Source organism: Leuresthes tenuis, unplaced genomic scaffold (assembly GCF_036924035.1).
Source record: "Leuresthes tenuis unplaced genomic scaffold, fLeuTen1.0.hap1 SCAF_7, whole genome shotgun sequence".
Classification (NCBI taxonomy): Eukaryota; Metazoa; Chordata; class Actinopteri; order Atheriniformes; family Atherinopsidae; genus Leuresthes; species Leuresthes tenuis.
Window position 1 is genome coordinate 3,188,509 of NW_027325361.1, and position 24,480 is coordinate 3,212,988.

Consider the following 24,480-nt stretch of genomic DNA (forward strand, 5'->3'; position numbering starts at 1 on the left):
AGAGCTTCCCGCTCTGACCCGGGCTGTTTTTGGCCCTTTGTTCAGAGCTTCCTGCTCTGACCCGGGCTGTTTTTGGCCCTTTGTTCAGTGCTTCCCGCTCTGACCCGGGCTGTTTTTGGCCCTTTGTTCAGAGCTTCCCGCTCTGACCCGGGCTGTTTTTGGCCCTTTGTTCAGAGCTTCCTGCTCTGACCCGGGCTGTTTTTGGCCCTTTGTTCAGTGCTTCCCGCTCTGACCCGGGCTGTTTTTGGCCCTTTGTTCAGTGCTTCCCGCTCTGACCCGGGCTGTTTTTGGCCCTTTGTTCAGAGCTTCCCGCTCTGACCCGGGCTGTTTTTGGCCCTTTGTTCAGTGCTTCCCGCTCTGACCCGGGCTGTTTTTGGCCCTTTGTTCAGTGCTTCCCGCTCTGACCCGGGCTGTTTTTGGCCCTTTGTTCAGTGCTTCCTGCTCTGACCCGGGCTGTTTTTGGCCCTTTGTTCAGTGCTTCCCGCTCTGACCCGGGCTGTTTTTGGCCCTTTGTTCAGTGCTTCCCGCTCTGACCCGGGCTGTTTTTGGCCCTTTGTTCAGAGCTTTGTTTCAGCCTGTGGTGGAAAGGTTCCTGCAGCTGAAATGCAGCTCAGTTCTTTGGCCCTGATTGATTTAAAGATACGGCTAACAGAAGCAGAGCGGTGTTCTGAACATCGCTGTGTGGAGACTTTGGGCTAAAGTCTTAACTTTCTGAGCAGGATAGGTCAATATCTGACGTCCTTCCCAGCGGAACATCCAGAGAAACACATCCACGGCACACTTCCAGATGTTTTACCCTCTCTGTAGGATCTGATTTGCAGTCTGTCTGCTCCTCTGCTGCATCCTCTGCTTTCTCCCTGTTCTTCTCACGTCTCTTTCTATCGCCTCGGAGCTCACGGCCTCTGTTGATTCATAACACTATCTTACTTCCTGTGCCTCGTGCTAATGGACCTCGTAGATCTTCTGATTGCGACTGTAAGTTGAATACTTGTGTGTGCAAAGAGAGGTAAAAACCATTTGTCTGGTCAAGGCTGTGCAGCTTTCCCAGAGTTAGCCTTCTCTGACGTGAACAAGCAGCATTTCTGTGATGCAGGAGAAGCAATGTGCGCCTTCAGAGGTGAAATGATCTGAAATCTGATGCCTCTCTGTCTCATTAAATGCTTTCCGAGAAAAATGTCTCTCCAAGAGGTAAGATCTTCTATCTTAAGTGGATCTTTTGCTTTTTCCACTCCTGCACTTCCAACCCTTTGCTGCATTGTCATTGCTGTTGCTGCCATTTTCCTGCATGTGTCATTGCAGTATCCTTAAGTTTGGCTTTGTGTATCATTCTGTGATCGTTCCAAACAGCGTTGCCATGGAGCTTTACCACCTAAAGCCCCGATGTTGTGTTGAGTCGTGCTGTGATGATGCAACATCGGTCTGTTTTGAGCAAAGCTGCAGAGACCAACCTTTTTGCTCCTTGGTGGAGGAGGAAGTTCAAGCTAACTAGCCTGAGCTCACTGCACCAGAGTAAACTTTAGTTTTTATAGAAGGATGGAGCTCTGTGCATCCTCCCGTGTCTGTTCTTATGTTTGAAAGGTCTGCAGCTTTGTAGCATGTTTTTAACTGTTTAAAAGCAAACTCTTTATTTGAGCCGTGCTCATCTCTCTCTTTTCGTCTGTTTCTTGTCTACAGTTGATCAAAGTATGTTTGAGAACTCCATTGCCCAGCAGCAGAGTTCTCAGGCCTCCAGACCAGGTCAGCACTCCGCCCGACGCTCCACAGCTTCTGCTATTTCCAACCCGGGGTCCGTCAGCATCGACTCGCCGTCCTCTGGAGGACAGCAAAGGCTGAAAAATGCAATTAACCTGGGAAAGGCAGTCGGGGCAAAGGTTGGTGCAACAGAAGTGGATGCTGGGCATTTAGCTCCGCAGGGCCTCAGAAATACATAACTTTCTTTCCATCCCTCTGCATCTTTTCTCTCAGGTCAACGACTTACTGAGAAGGAAAGAGTCCAGCCACCTCGGGGACATCGGAGTCACTGAGGTCAACAAGAACGTCGGCGCTGTGTGGAGCTGCATGGACCAGCTGGGCCAGACGACCGCCAACAGGTGCACACACACGTTTAAACCAATGAGCTCCAGGTATGGCTGTCCAGAGCCTCTGAAAGAATGAAAGTGAGAGAAATAAGAAACGTTACTCTCCTAATGAACAGGGAAGGTGTCGACGCTGTGCGTGAGGCTCTGGCTCAGACAGGCTGAATAATTCACCATTTTTTCCCCTGAATTAGTCATCATAGCTCAAAGGTCCGCGGGAGAAGCCTGAAACGGAATGAGTCTGAAGTTTCTTCTTCACACGTTTGTCACACTGAAGGTAGTTTTTAGGGATTTGATCAAGCAAAAGTAATTCTTCAGCAACTCGGATCACGTTTGCCTCCAAGTGTTGAACCGAGAGGAGGTGATGATGATGATGATGATGTCCCGAGCCTTTGCACAAGCACTGAGTGACACATGCAAGCCTGAGATGAGCCATTTAGCTGCTCTCTGACAAAGGAAGGTGCACAGGCTGTGCATGATGTTCGCTGCCATATAACTTACCTCGAAACACTTTCAGGGTGCCTTTCGTCTTACTTTAACACGTAGAAGAGAATCCATCAAAATGAATAATGACCAGAAGTAAAAGAAGTCTGGATTCTTCCATCAGTCAACGTGTTTACACCAGAAGGCAGAAGTCGGTTTGCTGCTGGATTTGGTTCATTTCTCAGCAGCACTGAGGCAGAATGAAAGCTTTAAAGTCGCTGTAATTTAGATAGAAGGTGCTCAGACACACCGCTGCTCTTTTCCAGAAAGCGGCGGTGGCTTCCAGCCAGCCAGACGTGTTCGGATGAATAATGAATGTCAGCGCAGCGTTTGGACGAGCTCACAGAGTTTTAACATAAAGCAGAATTAGGAACTCAAACATCAGCCCACTGGGATTGTGTTTGCAGCCATAGGACTCGTTTATGGATTACTCCCAGCAGAATGACACATATCTGCTCCTCAGGGAAGCAGATGCACCGCAGCTAGCACCTGAACCGCTAACACCTGAACCGCTAACACCTGAACGGCTAACACCTGAACCGCTAACACCTGAACCGCTAACACCTGAACCGCTAACACCTGAACCGCTAACACCTGAACCGCTAACACCTGAACCGCTAACACCTGAACAGCTAACACCTGAACCGCTAACACCTGAACCGCTAACACCTGAACAGCTAACACCTGAACCGCTAACACCTGAACCGCTAACACCTGAACAGCTAACACCTGAACCGCTAACACCTGAACAGCTAACACCTGAACCGCTAACACCTGAAACAGCTAACACCTGAACCGCTAACACCTGAACCGCTAACACCTGAACCGCTAACACCTGAACCGCTAACACCTGAACAGCTAACACCTGAACCGCTAACACCTGAACCGCTAACACCTGAACCGCTAACACCTGAACCGCTAACACCTGAACCGCTAACACCTGAACCGCTAACACCTGAACAGCTAACACCTGAACCGCTAACACCTGAACCGCTAACACCTGAACCGCTAACACCTGAAACAGCTAACACCTGAACCGCTAACACCTGAACAGCTAACACCTGAACCGCTAACACCTGAACCGCTAACACCTGAACCGCTAACACCTGAACCGCTAACACCTGAACCGCTAACACCTGAACCGCTGTGTTAGCGGCTAACGTACGGTTTAGATCCAGTAAGCTCTGGGTTCTGCTCTGGGTTCTGCTCTGGGTTCTGCTCTGGGTTCTGCTCCTTCCCCACAACAAGTTAAAGCAGAAGGTCACTTTGAGGTCCGTCTTTTTACTCTCAGAGAGCCGTGACTCAGCCGGAGTCTGCGGGCTGCGCTCAGGGGCTTCGCTGTGTTCACTGCTGTGGTTAAAAGCCCGTTTTTGTTGGTACTGTCGTTGTTATCATGATTGAAAATCTCACTGGCGCTGACCCCAGCAAACTGCACCTCAGGCAGCCGTGCCACGCCGTGAATTAAGACCTGCAGAGAATAGTCTCTCTGTTCTGTTTAAATCTGAGCTTCACGTGTTGGCGGGAGGTGAAAGGATGCTTTTAAGGCTGCTTCCTAAAGGTGAGACGACTGTTTGAGTTGCTGCCGTGTCGTGGGGTCCTGTGTGAATAAACTGAGGCTCTTTTTTCCTGGCAGCTAATTACTGTCCCTCTCCTCTCTCCCAGTCACATCTCTTCGTTTGACTCGTTCCCCCGGCTGGACCCGCCGCCGCCGTCAGGGAAGAAGCGCCTCCCTCGTGCCCTGAAGACAACCCAGGACATGATGATCTCTTCGGACCCTGTGGTCTCCTCTCCGGACGCCGCAGACACTCCCTCCGTCCCCCCCTCCCCTGAAAAGACGCCTCTGATCGCTAAGGAGGAGACGAAGAGCGACGAGGAGGAGGAAGAGAAGTCGGCGGCGACCACATCTGGCCCGGCGGAGGACAGAGATGCAGCTGACTCTGAGACGGAGGGCACCAGCTGCAGGGTTGATGGAGGAGAGGAGGAAGCGAAAGAAGGGAGCACCGAAGGAGGTAAGGAGGAGCATCAGCTTCAGCTGTCTGTGCCAGACCTCATCAACAAAGATCCTCCTCTGGAGTCCAGAGCCAAACCCTGTGATGTCTGGCAGAAGGCGCCTGGGCCGGAGTCCCGGCTGGCCTCCACCCCCCGCTCGGGTAAAACTCCCTGCCGCATCAGCCTGGGCGAAGACGTCCTCCTGGGGAACGGCGCCCCCTACAGTAAAGGCACCGGAGCCAGCGCTGAGGACGCAGAGCCTCATCCGGACCTGCTCTCCTTTGAGTGACGCACAGCTGGCTGAACTCAGCTGATATCCAGCCAATAAACACCTGTTGGAGGAGAGGTGGAGACTGCCATCTTTTACACATCTAACCACCCGCTGCAGGCCTTATTTTATGAAAAGGGAACACGTTCTTCCAGGCAACAGAGCCCCATCTGTGGCCTTTCAGTTATTTCTCTCAGCCTTTTGGACCCGAACACGTTCAGAAGTCAGCAAACAAGGCTGATCTGAGGTCAGTCAGACCCTCCAGCAGCCGCTTTACGGATGAAAGCAGAGAAGACTGGCGTCAGATGATGAATAAGTCGACAAAGAAATAAAATGTTTTACCGCTTTCAACAGAAAATGTAAAAAAAAAGAGATTTATTCACTGTATTTCTTAAGCTTTTCCTCTTAAAGGTGTCTGCTATACAAATGCAATGACAACCAGACTATATGAAATGAATGTAATTACTCCTGAAATATCCTTTTAATGGGTTGAAGATTTTATTCCTGATTCACTTTAAACGGATGTTTCCTGACCCGCTGGTTATCAATCACACAAACTGCAGAAACTGCAACTAATATATGTTAAAGAGCAAAATGATTTCCGTTCAGCTCGGTGTTGAAGGGTTTCAGAACCAGGAAGAAGCAGGAAGAGAAAGTCTGAAGGGACGAGGACGTGCTGAAGATGAAGAAAGATGGGGGGAAAGTGCTTTTTTGAGCTAAAGATAGACGAGAAGATGAGCCGTCAGCAGGAAGAGGTTTTATTTGAGCCGGTCTTAAAGTGACAGACCAAAGACAGAAGTTAGCGGCTCGGTCCGACTGAGGGACACACAGGAGAGAGTTCATCTCCTTCACTTCGTCTTTGTCTGCTAATGAAAAGATGAAAACCAAAGTGGAAGCATTTTCTGAGGTTTTATCAGCAGTTTGAAAGCTTTTGGTTGTTCCGACTCACCTGAGAGAGACGGACCGACGCAGAGCCGATGGGAAACCTTCCTCTGCATCTGTTGCTATGGTTACTTTCAGCTCTGTGGCATCGGGATCTTTCTGAGTCTGTTAAGAATTTAAAAGTAACCAAAAAGCTCCCTGAGACGGACTCTGAGCTGTGGGTCATATTCAGCAGAACGAGAGCCGGCCTTCAGCAGACAAAGGAAGCTTTGTCTCGGTCCGTCTCGGACTTGGAGGCATGTCTGACTGACCGCAGCCTGCTGCCGGAGCGCGAGCTGAGCACACATGGAGCTGCAGGTGTTCCAGCAGTCAGCATTTAGCTTTTTATGCTCTGAAAAATGTGTCCCACTGACCTTTAAGGACAAGAAGCAGAGGCAGGAGACATATTCTCGTTGCCTAACTCGTGTCCTGGTTACGTTTTAGACGTGCAAACATCGTTTCCTGCTCTTAGAAACCTGGATTCACTCCAGGAAGCTCCGTGATGCAAACACCTTCAGGTCCTTCAGGATAACTTTGGACGTAGCAGGTCTGAAACTGAGAAAATAAGTCAGGAAGCGCAGAAATCAGCCTCAAACTCAGCATGCAGCAGTTTCCATGATTGTTTTATTCTCCTGATGAATAACCAAAATGATTGACCCTATTTATGTGTTCAGGTGGTTCAGTGGACCTGCTCTGACTCAACTTTACACGCATTAATCCTCTGACATCTGTAGAAACGCTCAGATAAGCAGAAATGTGTTGTTTCCTCTCTGTTTAGCCTAATCATTATTGATAAAAATATACTTCTGAGAACCACTAAAGTTGATTTTTTGCTCGATGAAGGCACAGCTGTGTACATTTTCTTTTTTAAATACCGTGTGGCTCTTTTTCTGCCGAGTATGCAAAATGTTTCTCGCTGTAACAAATGAAGGAAAGTGATTTATTTTGATATATTCAGTCACAGAATGTAGTTGTGTGTTATTTAGCTGCAAGTGAAAAAGAAAGATTTCCCTTCCTGTTTTTATGTCTTTGTGAAGCTGCTCCATATAGATTCAGCAGTTATGAATGAAGGAAGCTCAGAGCTGCACATGAAGACAGAGTTTTTATTAATCATAGACAAATGAAGTGAATTCTATCTAATGAAACAATGATTTTGCCTTTTATTTTACTGCTTTTCCTTTTTTTAAAGTGAGGAAGTAATCGTTTCCTGCAGTAACTGTCATCTTATAAAGAATAGACTCAAACACTGCTTTTGTCTCATTTGACTTTGTCGTTTTCCCTGTTTAAAAAGCTTCCAAGTTGACCTCTTTCATCAGTTTTTTGTGCCCAAGTCCCCGACAGTTTCCAACATGGATGGGTTCTTGTGTCTGAATGGAGTCTCAGAGATTCAGGAGCGGAAGCTCTTCTGATGTTTAATTAATCTGTTTGTCCTAATTCATGGAAATCCTGCTCTTCCTCTGGGCGTTTGTGGCTCTGCTGAGATGCGCTGAAGCCCGTCAGGAACACGAAGAGGGAAGAGATGAAGGAGTGAGAAGACTGCAGGATGAGGCAGGTTATTTACCGGCTTCCACGTCAGTGCTGCAGACAGCCAATCAGCCACTCAGTCACTGTTTAATAATTAAAAAATGAGGCCTGTATCGATTCTCTACAAAGAACTCCAATGATAATGAATATCAAGTGTTTAATAGCTGTTCATAGCGGTTTGTTTCATGTCTTAATATTAGTTTCTTGTTGGGCTGCAACGATTCGTCGACAAAAATCGAAAATAGTCGCAGGAGGTGTTTTTCCAACAGAGTGAGGCATCTCATTTATTTACTATCTCTGCAAAGAGTCGCACATACACAGAAATGGCGGCGTCCGACACGTTAGCAACTCCTACCAAAACTTCTAAAGTTTGGGAGCATTTTAGCCTGGATACGGCGAATAAAAAGATTATTTGTAAGGTTTGTAAAGCAGACCTTAAGTATGACGTCAGCACCTCTGTGATGCACGAACATTTAAAGAGAAAGCACGTGGCAGTGGAGTCTGACTCCTGGTAAGATTCAAGTAACATTCAAGCCAATACGTACATTTTATAAGCGTTTTTTCGCTTTAAAAGAGAGCTTTAACGTTACGCCTGACAAATATTTTTAAATTAAATGCATGCAGTCCGAAGAAGAGAGCCACCAGGAACCGTTTTCTATATAATATAATATAATAATTAATTTTTATTTACTTTTTGTATGAATCAGCAGCAAAGTTGAATAAAAGGTGCATTTTTCATTGAAGTACCCATCTTTCTTGTGTTTATTATCATTTGCCACATAATTAAAACAATTCCATGTTAAATTTTAAAAAAAATTATCCGATTAGTCGATTAATCGTTTAAATAATCGGTGACTTGTCGAATATTAAAATAGTCGTTAGTTGCAGCCCTAGTTTCTTGTCTAATTTGTTCAAAGAAGAGCTCCTTCGCACCACAGCATTAACAGGAGGTGCTGCTGGTCGTTGCAAATTATCCACATTTCAGGAAATCTGTTCAGTTTTTAAGCAAAAATGAGGATTCAGATCTTAAATCTTCGGCCTTAAATGCTGGTCTCACTAATGCGCTCCATACATGTTGGAATTATTAGATGTTTGTTGCTACCTGCTGAGGTTTTTAAGCAGATTCAAACCCGTCGACGGCTTCGCTGCTAAAGTCTTGGTGTCGTTCCTCTTTGAAAAAGCCCGTCTGGGATCCAGTCAAATGGTGAAAAAGCTTCCCTTCTACTACCTCTGCTGTTGTCCTTGACATTTAAAAAGAAAAAGCTTTGTATTGAAGGAAAGACTGAAGGAGAATTTCAGAAAAACAAGAATCCGACCACTTTTTTTACACAAAGCAGAGATGTTTGCAATATTAAAACAAATATTCTACGAAAGAGTGTATTAGATATTACAACCAATGCGTTCTGATCACATTTATTCATGGAGGCTTGTATGATATTCGCATGATAACATCATTATCCAGGTGTGGGATTTAAAAAAGGACAGAAAACACTAAAAGGGAAATGTGCCGGGCTGCTGTCCTCACATATTAATTAAATCCGGTGAGTACGACCAAATAAGAATAACAAAGTCATGCTTTGAGTGGTGCAAATACAAAGAATCCTTTCATAAAGAATAATCCAATGTTTCCTTTGCTGAAAGAGACGGCAGATTAAGATTATTCCACCAGACTCAGTCTGACTGATCATAACAAGTCAGCTGAGCTTGTATAAAATCAGCAAAGTTCGTCCGTAAACACAGTAAATTCCCATCTTGAGTTTCCTTTTTCTGCAGAAGTTCATTCAAAGAGCTGCTGAAAGTCTGTTACCTGATGTTTTCTTAAATAAACGAATAGTTAGAAGATTAATGCACATAATCCCACTTCAACAAACATGTATGCAGGAAGAGTTCATAACCAGAAACTGTGCTGCTCACAATAAATGTGACGATATCATCTGCCTGATGTGTTGATGCAGTGGTTGGTGGATCATGATCAGACCCCTGGAGCCCACCAATCAGAGCAGACCAGGCCTTTCTGACTGGATGGGCAACCTGTTTAGCTTCTGTTTTTACAAGAAACCTGCAAATATACAGACAAAAAGCTCTGTGATAGTTGTTTCATGGGTCCTTTAATGCGCCGTTATGTAAGGAATGACCCATAACTCCTACCCATTTCTGCCTGGTTAGTTTTTGTTTTGTTCGGCTTAAAACTAGTGGAAAAAGGAACAGATGAAGATGGAACCAGGAGAAAGAAAGTGGATCTTGTCAGGATTAATTTAAATATGCACCTGATTGCAAGCTCTACTTATCAATAGGCCGGTATTGTGCCAAAATACTTTTATTTTCACCAATTTCTCAAAGTAAACTAATTATAATGCTAATATATATCATTCTAATGTAATATATGAGGAGTAGATATGGACTTGGACTCAGAGCAAGTGAGAGTGCAGGATGGCATCAAAACAAAGTCATTGTCACATTTTCTATATGACTCAGAGAGACAGAGGGTTGTGAGAATAGAACATTAGAACAGCAATCAGAAAAAGTCTCCTCGCTGACATGGAGCACTTTGATTCACCAGAGGAGGAGGAGGATGTCACTCTGATGAAAGGATGGTGACAGCAGTGTGATGATCACAGACGTTTCCTCCTTTGAAAAGACATTCTCGAGTCGTCTGTGACTTTTGAGCTGCTGCACGTGAGGGAAAAGAGAGCTACAGTGAGACATTGTTCTAGCTGGAAGAAGTTAAAGATGACCTTCTTACCTCGTGTCAATAAAGATTAGCTTTCTCAGCAGTGGCGTGCTCAGACTTTTTGAAGGGCAGGGGCAGAAAGGGGGGGAAAAAGGGCAGTTTAGCACGCATTTTGGCTCCCGAGAGGGCAGTTTAGCACACGTTTTGGCTCCCGAGAGGGCAGTTTAGCACGCGTTTTGGCTCCCGAGAGGACAGTTTAGCACACGTTTTGGCTCCCGAGAGGACAGTTTAGCACACGTTTTGGCTCCCGAGAGGGCAGTGTAGCACGCATTTGGGCTCCTAAGGGAGCAATTGAGGGCACTTTTGAACGAGTTTTGGCTCCCAAGAGGGCACTTTAGCACGCGTTTTGGCTCCCAAGAGGGCACTTTAGCACGCGTTTTGGCTCCCGAGAGGGCACTTTAGCATGCGTTTTGGCTCCCAAGGGAGCACTTGAGGGCAGTTTAGCACGCGTTTTGGCTCCCGAGAGGACAGTTTAGCACGCGTTTTGGCTCCCGAGAGGGCAGTTTATCACAAGTTTTGGCTCCCATGGGGGCACTTTAGCATGTGTTTTGGCTCCCGAGAGGGCAGTGTAGCACGCATTTGGGCTCCCAAGGGAGCAATTGAGGGCACTTTTGAACAAGTTTTGGCTCCTAAGAGGGCACTTTAGCATGTGTTTTGGCTCCCGAGAGGGCAGTGTAGCACGCATTTTGGCTCCCAAGAGGGCAGTGTAGCACGCATTTGGGCTCCTAAGGGAGCAATTGAGGGCACTTTTGAACGAGTTTTGGCTCCCAAGAGGGCACTTTAGCACGCGTTTTGGCTCCCGAGAGGACAGTTTAGCACGCGTTTTGGCTCCCGAGAGGGCAGTTTATCACAAGTTTTGGCTCCCATGGGGGCACTTTAGCATGTGTTTTGGCTCCCGAGAGGGCAGTTTAGCATGCATTTTGGCTCCCAAGAGGGCAGTGTAGCACGCATTTGGGCTCCTAAGGGAGCAATTGAGGGCACTTTTGAACGAGTTTTGGCTCCTAAGAGGGCACTTTAGCATGTGTTTTGGCTCCCGAGAGGGCAGTGTAGCACGCATTTTGGCTCCCAAGAGGGCAGTGTAGCATGCATTTGGGCTCCTAAGGGAGCAATTGAGGGCACTTTTGAACGAGTTTTGGCTCCCGAGAGGGCAGTTTAGCACGCGTTTTGGCTCCCAAGGGAGCAATTGAGGGCACTTTTGAACGAGTTTTGGCTCCCAAGAGGGCAGTTTAGCACGCATTTTGGCTCCCAAGAGGGCAGTTTATCACGAGTTTTGGCTCCCATGGGGGCACTTTAGCATGTGTTTTGGCTCCCGAGAGGACAGTTTAGCATGCATTTTGGCTCCCAAGGGAGCACTTGAGGGCAGTTTAGCACGTATTTTGGCTCCCAAGGGAGCACTTGAGGGCAGTTTAGCACGCGTTTTGGCTCCTAAGAGGGCACTTTAGCATGTGTTTTGGCTCCCGAGAGGGCAGTGTAGCACGCATTTTGGCTCCCAAGAGGGCAGTGTAGCATGCATTTGGGCTCCTAAGGGAGCAATTGAGGGCACTTTTGAACGAGTTTTGGCTCCCGAGAGGGCAGTTTAGCACGCGTTTTGGCTCCCAAGGGAGCAATTGAGGGCACTTTTGAACGAGTTTTGGCTCCCAAGAGGGCAGTTTAGCACGCATTTTGGCTCCCAAGAGGGCAGTTTATCACGAGTTTTGGCTCCCATGGGGGCACTTTAGCATGTGTTTTGGCTCCCGAGAGGACAGTTTAGCATGCATTTTGGCTCCCAAGGGAGCACTTGAGGGCAGTTTAGCACGTATTTTGGCTCCCAAGGGAGCACTTGAGGGCACTTTTGAACAAGTTTTGGCTCCTAAGAGGGCACTTTAGCATGTGTTTTGGCTCCCGAGAGGGCAGTGTAGCACGCATTTTGGCTCCCAAGAGGGCAGTGTAGCATGCATTTGGGCTCCTAAGGGAGCAATTGAGGGCACTTTTGAACGAGTTTTGGCTCCCGAGAGGGCAGTTTAGCACGCGTTTTGGCTCCCAAGGGAGCAATTGAGGGCACTTTTGAACGAGTTTTGGCTCCCAAGAGGGCAGTTTAGCATGCATTTTGGCTCCCAAGAGGGCAGTCTAGCATGCGTTTTGGCTCCCAAGGGAGCAGTTTATCACGAGTTTTGGCTCCCATGGGGGCACTTTAGCATGTGTTTTGGCTCCCGAGAGGACAGTTTAGCATGCATTTTGGCTCCCAAGGGAGCACTTGAGGGCAGTTTAGCACGCGTTTTGGCTCCCAAGAGGGCACTTGAGGGCAGTTTAGCACGCGTTTTGGCTCCCAAGAGGGCACTTTAGCACACGTTTTGGCTCCCGAGGGGGCACTTTTGAACGAGTTTTGGCTCCTGAGAGGGCAGTTTAGTTTTTCAACAATAGGGACCCTTGTGACCGCACGGTTTCTCAGTCCAGCTTTGATGTAAAGTCTGAGTTTCTGCGCATCAGTTGGATCCAGCTGCTGTTAACAAACACGAAACTGTTCACTGCAGCCCTTCGTTGGATTCAGCTGTATGTCTGATTGAGCCGATGGAGCTAACGCACTTTAACCCTGATGCCAATCATTTTTCTTCTTCTGTTTAAAAAAGTCATCTGTTCGTGTGCCTTTCATCACAAACACCGCTTCAACTCATCCACCTACAAACCCAAACACTGAAACATTGATTCAATGTTATAACCGTGAAAAGTCTTCAAGGAACCTGCACAAATGCATAAAATACATACAGTACCTGGCGACCAGGGCTCTAACTAATGAGAGAACACATTTTTCTGGAGTGTCATCAACGAGAATAAGATATACGCACACAAAGACCCACAAATGATTTATCATCTGTCTTTCTCATGCGGCCAGCTCTCTGAACCCTGAGGAGAAACCGCATGTCTGCCGACACATTACTCACTGCCAACCGGCAGGATGGAGTTATTATCGGGTTTATTGATCTGCACGGGGAGAGATTACAGCCCTGTGTTTGTGTGTGAGGATGAGAAAGAGACAACTCTGTTGACCCAACAGCAGCTTCAACCACAAAGAAAAGCTCAATCTAATTACCTGCTTCTGCCTGTCGCCCACAGTAATGACACGCAACACGGCACCAAAGATCTGCGGGGCGTTCCTTGTGGACAGATTATCGATAAATGGATAAGCAGCTGGAATAAAAGTTTAAATAAATGCGAAAAGTCAAACCCAGCATCGTTTTCTGCTTTCAGGTTTAATAAGTTAAGTGTTCGTGTGTTTTTCAAGTCAACAGAGACCATATAGACTCTTCCTATTTGGACCAAATTTACTAGGAAATTAATTCTTCATGAAGTCATAAAGTTGAACCTCGGGCTGATTGTTGGACAGCTCTGCTGGGTACAAGCCCAGGGAGAGTGTCAGGGAGCCCCTGGTCTCATCATTTTACCTGAACGTTTTTTACTAAATAGATGTAAGATGACAGGAAAGAGGCAAATGAGATGGGAAAACACCAAGTGATGAATAACCCATGATTACATAGCACCTTTTGCATCTTTTTATGCCTTGGCTAAGGTCTACAAAGCTCTTTAGGATGTCATTCGCTGCTTATTTGTTACACAGAGCACGTATTCTGCGCCATACACACTGAAACGCAGTGCATCTGAAGTAATGTAGTGTTCGGAGTTTTAGCCAAGAACACTTTTAAGCACGACCGGATCTATAACATTCAAAAATAATGACCAAAATGTTAAACAAAAATAGGGACAAAATGCCTTCAATGAGCTGCAAACATGAGCATCTAAACTGAATACGATGAGACACTAAATGATCAGAGATTCAAAAGGTAGCTGATTAAACAGATGGTTGATTTCCCAGAAGTCCACCAAGGAAGGGACGACCACTTCACCAACATTTAACACGAGTGCATTTAAACAATCAGATGCATTAAAGGGGAACTCCGGTATTTTTAAACCTGGACCTTATTTCTGACATGAAATACATTCATCTACAACACTTTAAGACGAATGAATGAATGAATGAACGTGTGCTATAGCTCTGTTAGCTCATAGCTGCTGTGTTGTTGTTATTGGCGGCTATCGGAGGGCTTATAGAGGCTTTCTACACACTCGTCTACTGGGATGATGTCATCGACGCCCCCCCCCCCTGCAGCACAGTTTATTTACTCCGGTAAGAACGTCCATCTTACTCAAAGTCGTCAAAATCTGATAAATATCCTGCCATGTTGCACAAAACTATCAGCAGCAAACTCTGTGTGAAGTTAGCCGACTGTCACAGAGCACGGAGTGAATAAACTGTGCTGCAGGGGGGCGTGTGGATGAAGTGGTCCCAGTAGAGTGCCTGTGTAGAAATCCCTCCATTAGCTCTCCTATAGCTGCAAGTAGCCACATAACAGCAGCTATGAGCTAACAGAGCTATAGCACACGTTCATTCATTCATTCTTCTTAAAGTATTGGTGAAATAAAGACAGATAATGCCTTATTTAGAGGCTGCATCCTCTAAGCCCCGTTCACTCCGTTATATGGATCTCCAGTTATCTAAATATCTTCCGAAGGACGCCGACTTTCACCAAACTGTTCTCGGTGAGCAGATGAACGTATTTCATGCCAGAAATAAGGTTTAAAAATACCGGAGTTCCCCTTTAATAGCTGCAAATGAAGCCGGTCAGCAGGAGTCTCAGTCGTTGACCACTGATTGGTCTGAACTGCTGTTTTTTTGGTTACAAACTGATAACTTGGAGTCTAGCGAGATGCTTAATCTTGCGGTTCTGACCTGGAATAAATCGTCTTTATGGCCTCGCTGACCATAAAGAGGTGGGAAATGATCCAACCGAGAGAAACAATGACAAAACTGTGGCGAAAGATGTAAAATTACCACAACATTTTGCCATAACATCTGTCAGACAGACAGTTGGAAACTCCAGCTGTAAAGAACTATCTGGAGAATTTGTGATGGGATGAATGCCTTCGGCCCTATCGATTCTTTATCTGTTATCTGGCGAAGCTTCCTCAGACTGTCAGTGGACAAAATGTTTTGTAGAGACAGAGCGCCTCTTGTTGTTCTGAAAATAATCGACTCTGACAGCGAGGCCACGATTCCAGTTGTTCCTCCGAGGCACCGCGTGTTTCCACCTTCTGTTTCAGAGAAGAAGAAGGAGAAATTCGTGTTTTAATTTGCTCAGATCCAGGTGACGTTTCCTTTAATCTGCTTCTCATTTCCATCTCTCCTCTGCCTGCCTCCCTCAGGGATGATGACGTCGGACAATAATCGCTCCTGTCTCTTACAGCCCGACTGTTTGGTCCTGTCAGACTTTCTTTTTACTCTTGACTGACAAAAGAACAGAATATGAGAATATCTGCTTCACCTCCTCCATTCATCCATCCAGTCATCTGTCGTCAGGGTGCCATTGCAGCCTTTCAAAGGCCAGACAGGGCCTCCTTTATGGGAGGAGGTTGTCAAAGAATGCCCTCTAAAACAGAGCTCCAGTGGAGGGACAGATGGATAGTTAGACAGGCTATATTAGCCTGTCTCTCTGCTTCTGCTGCAGTTTTACCTCTTTATCTTATTCAGACTTAAGCTCCCACTGGTGGGAAGAAGGGAAGTTTTGTTTTTGGTATATTTTCAGAGAAAGTCAAGGATGTGGAACCTTAAGTCGACTAAATGCATAAAGGCTGCACACACTTTGTAATCTGTAGTGCTAAAGATCCAAAAGTGCTCTCAGACCAATATGAAGAACTATTGGCAACTAAGGCCCCAAAAAAAAGCCTGTTAACCAGGTCTTACAGTGTGTAACTCACCAATAAAACAAGGGAGACAGACATACGCTGACATTCCTGACATTCTCGGACATTCTCGGACAGCTGATTGTTGACTTGCTGTCTGAGCCCACTGACGCACAACAACAGGACAACGCCTCGTGGTTCTTATCCTGCAACTTCTCCTCAGAGAGCAAAGCATGGAAATACTCTTTCACAACGTCTTGTGCTATATGCCACCTCCACACCTGCATCTGTGACAACACTGACAGGTATTTGTCGTGGTAAAACTCATCCCACATATACTGATTCAGCGTCCACTTTCCCTTCTGCAGATCCTCCCCAGTTACTGTGAATTCAATCTGAAACAGTGACAGAATAGATGCTAAGGCTGGTAAAGATGGCCAATCAGAAAACACTGGACTTCGGGTCTAGTTTTTCTCTTTTCTAGCTTTATTTTATGGTCTGTGCTGACTGTGATGTTGCTGTTCGCGTCAGCTGTCGCCATTTAATTAAAATATTAGCCTGCGAACAACCAAATTTGTATCCTCTTGGTTCTGTCTGGTTTATTTTCCCTTTTCTTCTCCCAGTTTGGTTAAATATCAACCTATAAAGACCCATAGTGACATAGGTCACAAACTAAAATAAACTTACCGAAAATGACCAAGGTGGCATATGAAGCTGCACAGGTTTGTCATCCTTTATTTGTATATGCCAGTTCTTTAAGGTGTCTGATATAAAGAGTGTCACAGACATGGGCTCAGAGTATTAAATTCATCTTTAGTTCATGTATCTCAGTGAAGGCCCTCTTCTGTAGGACCAGAAAACAGCAAAGAAGTCAGAGAAGGATGAAGAGTTTCCTCTAGTGGACAGATGGTGTCATTACACCACCAATGGAGTGGCCCTCCATCCTGAACATTTGGAAAATAAGCGAATATATATGAGGTGAGTCTCATCGTTTAGTTTTAAGCAAAAAATCCCCGGATTTACAAGGTCATTTACAAAGTCTGGACTGAACTTTGTGCGCCACAGATGCCTTCAGTAAACTGCGGGGACGCAAAGCAACAGTTAAGAGTAAAAGCGGTCATATGAGCATTGGATGCTGTGTTTCCTGTCACATCCGCAGAGATTACTGCCTTTCTCCTGATAATATGCGACATGCAATCATTTAAAAGTCTGCTGTGATTCTGTGTTTCACCAGCAAGAGGCGGTCCAACTCCTCTCTTCCCCTCTTTGCCTTCATCCCCGTTTCCTGTTCCTCGCCCTGAAAGCTGAGACTTCGGGTTTGTGAACTGCGAGCTCGTTTCAGTCTAAGACTTCTGAAACATTGAGTTTAAGCTCATTAAGTATCGCGGCAGAGCAGCAGGAGTCAAAACCTTCGAAGGAGGCTCATTTCCAGCTGCTGTTCGACGTGTTCACGGTTGTTCCGCCTCTCGGTGACGAGCCTTAAAAAAGGTGAATCTCTGAGTCTGTCAGTGTTATAAGTGTTTCACTTTGTTAATCTCTGAAGGTGGTGATAGAATCCCTCAAGCTGCTGGCACTTTTCTCTGAGACTGAAGGGATTTCAGCGTCATTAATGGCTGATTTGTTGGTATCCCAGCCAGTCATTTCCCTCCTGGTTCCAGACGCGCTCCTCTTCCTCTCAGCTGGTGAGAGCCTTTGACTTCTGCATCTTCTTCTCTGTGTCTCAGTGAGCAGAGCTTTGATTTTCTCATGCTGTGCACCATGCACAGCCACATCTGGGACAGGTTGAACCTATTATGACTCCACCAAATCCGCCCAGTCTGCCTCCGTGGAAGGATGCAACTCAGGGAAACCTGGGCTGTTGTCCAGAGAAGTTCAGTTTGAGTTTCTGAGTTTTGGACCGCAGGCACCAAACGTCCACGGCATAGAAATCCATCTTAAAGAACCATGTTTTAGTATTCAGATTACCTTCCTTCATATTTCTCTTCCATCTGCCTGTGGTCTGAGGTCGGGTCAGGTTCAGGAGATAAGACTGCGACACACTGATGATCACCGAGAATCGGACTTTACAAACTGAGCGCTGTGCTCACAGCCTTGGTTCAGTTCTGTAATAAACTCAGTGGACAGAAAGAGCGAATGGAAGACGCTGGGTTAAAGATGATGCTACTGTTGCATGTTCTCACACACACACACACACACACACACACACACACACACACACACATTCATTAGCCCAGTAGCTCGCTAAGCAGTTGATGTATCATCCTGTGGTTTCAGGTCATCTATATCCACAGCTGTGTTGTATGCGATTGCTGCTTCTTGTGCTTGTTTTTGTTTGTTTGTGTGTTTGTTTTTTCTCTGCTTGTCTGCTTTCAGGTGCTCCTGGTGGCGCTAAGGCTGGATTCCCCTCAGAGACCATGGATTGTTGCCTGTTTTGTTTTTTACAGGTGTAGCAGCTGGTTGTCTGGCTTTTGTTTCTATTTTTGTTCTGTTTCCTCTTCTTTCCTCTTCTTCTTTCCTTGTCCCCCGGTCCGGTTCAGTTCTATTACATGTTATATAATGTCAACAGAAATAGATAAATGGGCATCAAGGGGAGCTTTACATTTATAAAACTTCCCTTGGCAAAGCAAATCTGTTTGGCATCAATGGTATTCAGACTACAATTCTGCTGCCATAAAGCTGAACAGGACAAGGGAAAGAAAAAAAGATGATGCTACGCTTTTATTCCTGATCGTGTTTGTGCTTCTTCAATGATTAAGAGAAAGAAAATGCTGGGACATTTGATAAGAACAGTGTATAATCCTGGAATATCAGTCAAGAGAAAGATAAATGAGGTGTTACCCTCTGGTTGCCAGTTATGCAGCGTTTCACACGCTGTCTTAAGTATTGACCTGAGCTGCACTGTTGGATTGTATGATGTCACTGATATGAGAATCCAGTTTAATTCGTAACTTTCTGAATATGTTCCCCCCCCAGCTACGATGGCTCAGGCCCCGCTCACTGAAGACAACTCCCATTTCAGCTGCTCCATCTGTCTGGAGCTGTTCAGGGATCCGGTCACCATCCCGTGTGGCCACAGCTTCTGCGTGAGCTGCCTCACCGACTACTGGGACCGCCAGACGGCCTTCAGCTGCCCGCAGTGCAGAGCCACCTTCCACCCCAGACCCAAACTGGGAAGGAACAATCTGCTGGTGGAGATGCTGCAGAAACTGGGCACTGCGACGCTGAATGAGGGCCCCTCTGCTCCTCCGTTTTATGAGGTCCTGGGCGCTGCGGAGGGTTTTGGCTTTGAGCACGCCACGTTTGACGTGTCCTCGGTGCGACCTGAGAGGAATGATGGGCAGGTGAGTAAATCATGACTGATTTTTAGAATTGTGGCAGTTTTGTTGACACACGGTTCTGATCCACATGATGCTGGTTTTTTCAGAGGCTTTTGGGGGAAACACGTCGACACCTTGAAGAGCAAATTAAAGAGAGGGAGGCGGAGCTTCAGCATCTGAAACACAGTCTGCGGTCCTTCTCTGTGAGGATTTCACATTTAAATGTTGCAAATATACTTCCTGAAACTGGTTCTGCAGCTTCGTAAAAAGCTGTGAAACACTTTAAAGCTTTTAATTTAAACAACAGGGGAAGCTGACAAGGCTAAAAAAGCTTAAAAACAAGTTGCTGAAGTCTTGGTTGAAGTAATTTTAAGTTGAAATAACAATAGTGGAATGATTTAAACCTATTAGAAAAGCAGAAGATTTGATGAAAGGCCAGACAAAAATGTATTTTCATGTTTTTGAAACTGTAATATTTAAAAATTGGCTTAATATTTGAAAAAGCCAATTTGGTAATAGCTGAATGTCTTGGGATCCGTTTAAAGTTTGAATGGTATCTCTAGCTGAAAGTATGTAGAAGTAGTTGAAAAGAGGTGAAAGAGTTGATATGTGAAATTTGCATAAAATGTTAAATAATTTAAAAAGTATAAAAGTTAGAAACACCAAAAGTCAAAGCTGGAATCTCCTGAAAGAGCTGAACGTTTTGAGACCAAAATAGTTGAAATCGGTGAAAGTTTGCTGAAGTAGTTAGGTTGAAAAGAGGAGAAACAGTTGAAATTGCATAAATTTGAATAAAATGTTAAATATTTTAAAAAGTATAAAAGTTAGAAACACCAAAAGTCAAAGCTGGAATCTCCTGAAAGAGCCGAACGTTTTGAGACCAAAATAGTTGAAATCGGTGAAAGTTTTCAGAAGTAGTTTGGTTGAAAAGAGGAGAAACAGTTGAAATTGCATAAAATTTGAATAAAATGTTAAATATTTTAAAAAGTATAAAAGTTAGAAACACCAAATGTCACAGCTGGAATCTCCTGAAAGAGCTAAACGTTTTGAGACCAAAATAGTTGAAATCGGTGAAAGTTTGCAGAAGTAGTTTGGTTGAAAAGAGGAGAAACAGTTGAAATTGCATAAAATTTGAATAAAATGTTAAATATTTTAAAAAGTATAAAAGTTAGAAACACCAAAAGTCAAAGCTGGAATCTCCTAAAAGAGCTGAACATTTTGAGACCAAAATAGTTGAAATCGGTGTAAGTTTTCAGAAGTAGTTTGGTTGAAAAGAGGAGAAACAGTTGAAATTGCATAAAATTTGAATAAAATGTTAAATATTTTAAAAAGTATAAAAGTTAGAAACACCAAAAGTCACAGCTGGAATCTCCTGAAAGAGCTGAACGTTTTGAGACCAAAATTGTTGAATTCTTTCCAGCATTCTCACAATAAATCCTTGTTGTTGGATTAGGCATCACTTCATGTGAACACCCTGCATGATGCAGCACTGTGCCGTCAGACAGGATGAGCATGTGGTGCTTTCCTCAGGGTCTGGCCAAAGCAGCGGTGAAGGACAGCAGTCGGATCTTCTCACAGCTGCTCGACTTCCTGGAGCGCCGTCGCACTGAGATGAAGGAGCTCATCAGGGCTCAGGAGAAGGCTGAAATAGCTCGAGCCGACAACCACCTGCAGAGCCTGCAGCGGCAGATCGCTGAGCTGCGCAGGAGGGACGCCGAGCTGGAGAGACTCTCCAACACCCAGGACCAGAACCTGATCTCACAGGTGAGGAGGAGGATGTCAGGCTGTCACCATATTATCACGGCCAAAAGCAAACATATCGTCAACACTATCCCCGTATTATCGGTAGAAAACCTCAGAAAATATGTCGCTATCAGGTCAATTCCTCGTTTTTTGCCCCTTTCTCTTTGGCAGTTGAACTGAACTCAGAATAGGAGCTAAGGACCTGTAAAAGATGACAGTATTCCTAATATTATGCTTATCACCCTTATTAGAAGCTATTTAAAGGTGTACATGGCGTGCTGCTCTCTCCTCTGATGCAGATGTGTCAGGCAGTTCGTTGCCCGCTCGCTGCAGAGTCAGGAAGCTCTCTGACGATCAGTCCACATCTGTCCTTTGGGCCGGTGAGGAAGGCCGTCTCAGAGCTGAAGGAACAGCTGCAGAGCCTGTATCAAACTGAATTCCCCAGTCTCACCTCCGCAGGTCTGTTTTCTCCATTTAGTTTCCGTTTGAACCAACCAGTCGTCGTAGAATTAATAACTTGATTCAACTTCCTGTTTTCACAGTGAAAAGTGTAAACCTCCTGCAGATGAAAACAGCCAGAAAAGGTGAGGATTTTATTCAATAAGTACAGTGTGGTACATCACCAGCTTAAATAAACAGACAGAAGATTTCACAAGGCCTCAAGGTAGCCTGGTTTAAGCTAAAGTTTGTCTTTTTTCAGCTTTAAACTACATATAACGGTGATGAAATGTACTAATCTTGGAGTTTTCATCGGGTAGTTATGGCTCAAAACTATTTGAAACCCAGTGACAAAGAAGTGACTGTTGGTTCTGCTTCTATATCTCAAACTTTCAAAGAAATTAAGAAAGTAAAAGTTGTCAGGTTTGCTCATGAGAAGCAGCCGTAAGCTAATTACTTTTGGTTGCTATGAGCAACAGCAGCATGCCTCCTGTAGCAGGATCTGCCGTTAACATCCTTCCTGTTGCCGCTTCATTGAAATGAACTCATCTAAAAATGATACAGGACCCAGAATTAAGTGGAAATCCATCCACTAAGTGGCAGTGAGTGAGACAAATGAAAAGGGTGCCGTTGACCTTGTTTTTGGAGCTACTTTGAGGACTCGGTGTGTGAAATATTAATGAAACGCAGCAGAGTGGAGGAAAGATAATAGGTTGGGCTAATATGGAAGGCTCTGTCTCATCTCCTTTTTGTAATCTCAAAAACTCAGCAACAAACAGCAGAATCGACATTCAGAGGAGCACATTTATGAGGATTCAGTTTGTTATCGAAGAGCCACGGCGCTCTCAGACAATCCAAAGTGTTAATAAAGCTAAAACCTGAAGGTAAAGTTTCAGCTTTGGTGTTGAGGGGTGGTCGGGTCTCAGCCTCCCTTACTGTAAGAGTGCCCAGTCTTTCAGAGTGAGGAAAAGAAGCTGCTGTTGGTTTCCTTCAGCTACACCCTCCATCATTATTAAATCCACTTAGCATTCAACTTTATACAGCTTTGAGTTGAAAAAATATGCATAAAAGTGTTGCCTAATAAATGTAGGTAGCTTGGATGCTCATATGGCTTCTTCTTTGCATGATTGAGCCGCATTTGTGGATGTTAAGGGACAATATATGCAAGAATACATCTGTAGGTGTGTGTAAACACATGTATGTATGCATCTATGTTCATATGGATGGATGAAGGTGTATATTAATACTTTTATTTACGATTTTTCTTCTTTCTTCTTTCTTTTCTTCACCTTTTACAGTCGAGGCCTGTGGTTCTGCATCTGTTTCTGCTTTGGACAACAGAAATGATCTCCTGCAGTGTGAGTTTTATGTCAGTCTCATCATGACTGAGGGCTGCCATGCTTCAACACACCTGATTCAGATGAAATGCATTGAAAGATTCTGCACAAGCCTGCTGATGATGCATTGTTTATGCATTTAGGAGACGCTTTTATCCAAAGCGACTTACAGATAGGCAGAGAGGGAAAGGTGGTCTTGCCTTGGGACCCCTACTGGAGGTTGTAGTACCTTTCATGCGGGGGATTTGAACCTAGATCACCCATATGAAAGGTATCCAGTCCACTGGATATATCATCAGTTTATTATGAGTTTTTAATTTAAAACTTCTTTGATGTGCCAGAAAAACCTGATTCTACCTGAGGATGCTTCATATCCCTGACCAATGTGACCTTTACATTCATCATTTCACTATCCAGTCCACTGCATTGATCTGGATCAGGTGACAGCGGCCCTCGGGGCCGGATGTGGGGGTCCCTGGACCATACCATCGTGATCTCTGTCAGCTACACACAAATCAAGGTGTTTGTCGGTCCGTTTACAGATTTCTTCCCGCTTTCTTTGGACCCGTTCACCGCTCACAAAGAGCTTTCTCTGACTGAAGGGAACCGTGTGGTCAGTAGAACTGGAGGAATTCAGGATTACCCAGACCACCCTGACAGATTTGACACCTGGGGTCAGGTGCTGTGCCGCGAGGCCCTCCAGGGCCGCAGCTACTGGGAGGCAGAGTGGGAAGGCCAGCAGGTGGCGCTAGGGCTCAGCTATGAGAGTATTGGCAGAAAGGTACTCAAACATGTATTTACAGGGGTATAGATGCTAAGACTGTGGTTGGTGATATTAAATCGATTTATTCTTGGACCTCAGGGATCATCTGATGAGAGCAGGCTGGGACACAACTCTCGCTCATGGAGTCTTCAGTGCAGCTTGTCCTCCTTCGCCGTCTGCCATGGCAACAAGAAGCAGCCGGTGGAGGTTCCCCGTGGCGCTGTGCCCCGCAGGATCGGGGTGTTCCTGGACCACGATGCAGGTCTGCTCTGTTTCTACACGGTGACGCCCACAGAGGCCCACCTCCTGCACAGGGTGGAGGCTGAATTCAAGCAGCCTCTCCACCCCGCAGTGTGGCTGGGAGCCATGTCTGCCATCACCTTATGTACCCTGAACTGAACATGGAAGCATTCAGATCAGGGATGTCCACGTCCGGTCCTCCAGGGCCGCTGTCCTGCAGGTTTCAGATGTTTCCCTGCTTCAACACGCCTGATTCAGATCAGATTCATTATGAGCAGAACTTAACTTTGGAAGAGATCCGGATGTGGACATCCCTGATCTAGATGCTACGCAGTTTTATTGTTATTACGGGTACACATATTACAAATGTGCATATTTATTCTGTTACTTAGAATTCTTGATGGTGCTTTCAGGGGCACATGGTACACTCAAATCTATAATTGCTCTTTTAAGCCTTTCCCAAAGATGTCCAACAAATTAAATAATCACCTTTAATTTCTACAGATATTAACCCTCAAATGCTCTAGTGAGGGACCAAAAAGACTAAACTTGTATATAATTCACCTTTGTCACTATTTTGAGGATAGATTCGAGTTTACAAAGTGCACCTGAATGCATCCTGATGCTCTGACACAGCTGGGGGCGGAGTTTGTGACCAGAGTTGAGCCTTAAAGTTGAATTATTTGGTTTTCATGGCACTTAAAGTACTGATGTATCGTATATTATCAGTTTTTAATTCAAAACTTCTTTGATGTGCCAGAAAAAACAGATTCTACCCGAGGGATGCTTCATATTCCTGATCAATGTGACCTTTATATTCATAATTTCACATTCTTTCGCACATTCGAACCTGTTGAAATGATCAAATCTGGATTATTCACAGTAGAAATTAAAGTTTGCAATGCTGTACATTTCCTTTGCATGGAGATGGTTATTTAT

The 24,480-nt window shown here is 45.3% G+C and overlaps 4 protein-coding genes across 4 annotated transcripts in view; 2 read left to right on the plus strand and 2 right to left on the minus strand.

The window, feature by feature from the left end:
- The window catches only part of nos1apa (nitric oxide synthase 1 (neuronal) adaptor protein a), a 166,905-nt gene extending 159,920 nt beyond the window's left edge, over positions 1-6,985 (plus strand). Inside the window, exons 11-13 of the mRNA XM_072388897.1 lie at positions 1,675-1,871; positions 1,966-2,090; positions 4,221-6,985. Of these exons, the coding sequence (XP_072244998.1) occupies positions 1,675-1,871; positions 1,966-2,090; positions 4,221-4,836 (938 nt within the window). The 3' untranslated portion in view covers positions 4,837-6,985. The remainder of the gene's footprint in view (positions 1-1,674; positions 1,872-1,965; positions 2,091-4,220) is intronic.
- The window catches only part of pycr3 (pyrroline-5-carboxylate reductase 3), a 404,375-nt gene that overhangs the window by 354,265 nt on the left and 25,630 nt on the right, over positions 1-24,480 (minus strand). The gene's annotated exons all lie outside the window — the stretch shown is intronic.
- The window catches only part of LOC140311520 (GDP-L-fucose synthase-like), a 344,973-nt gene that overhangs the window by 280,524 nt on the left and 39,969 nt on the right, over positions 1-24,480 (minus strand). The gene's annotated exons all lie outside the window — the stretch shown is intronic.
- On the plus strand, positions 18,680-24,438 carry LOC140311513 (E3 ubiquitin-protein ligase TRIM65-like). The gene is made up of 9 exons (XM_072388901.1): positions 18,680-19,044; positions 19,128-19,223; positions 20,551-20,784; positions 21,063-21,222; positions 21,306-21,347; positions 22,500-22,559; positions 23,081-23,319; positions 23,401-23,696; positions 23,930-24,438. The coding sequence occupies exons 1-9, from the start codon at positions 18,682-18,684 to the stop codon at positions 23,931-23,933; spliced, it is 1,494 nt and encodes a 497-aa protein (XP_072245002.1). The 5' UTR covers positions 18,680-18,681; the 3' UTR covers positions 23,934-24,438.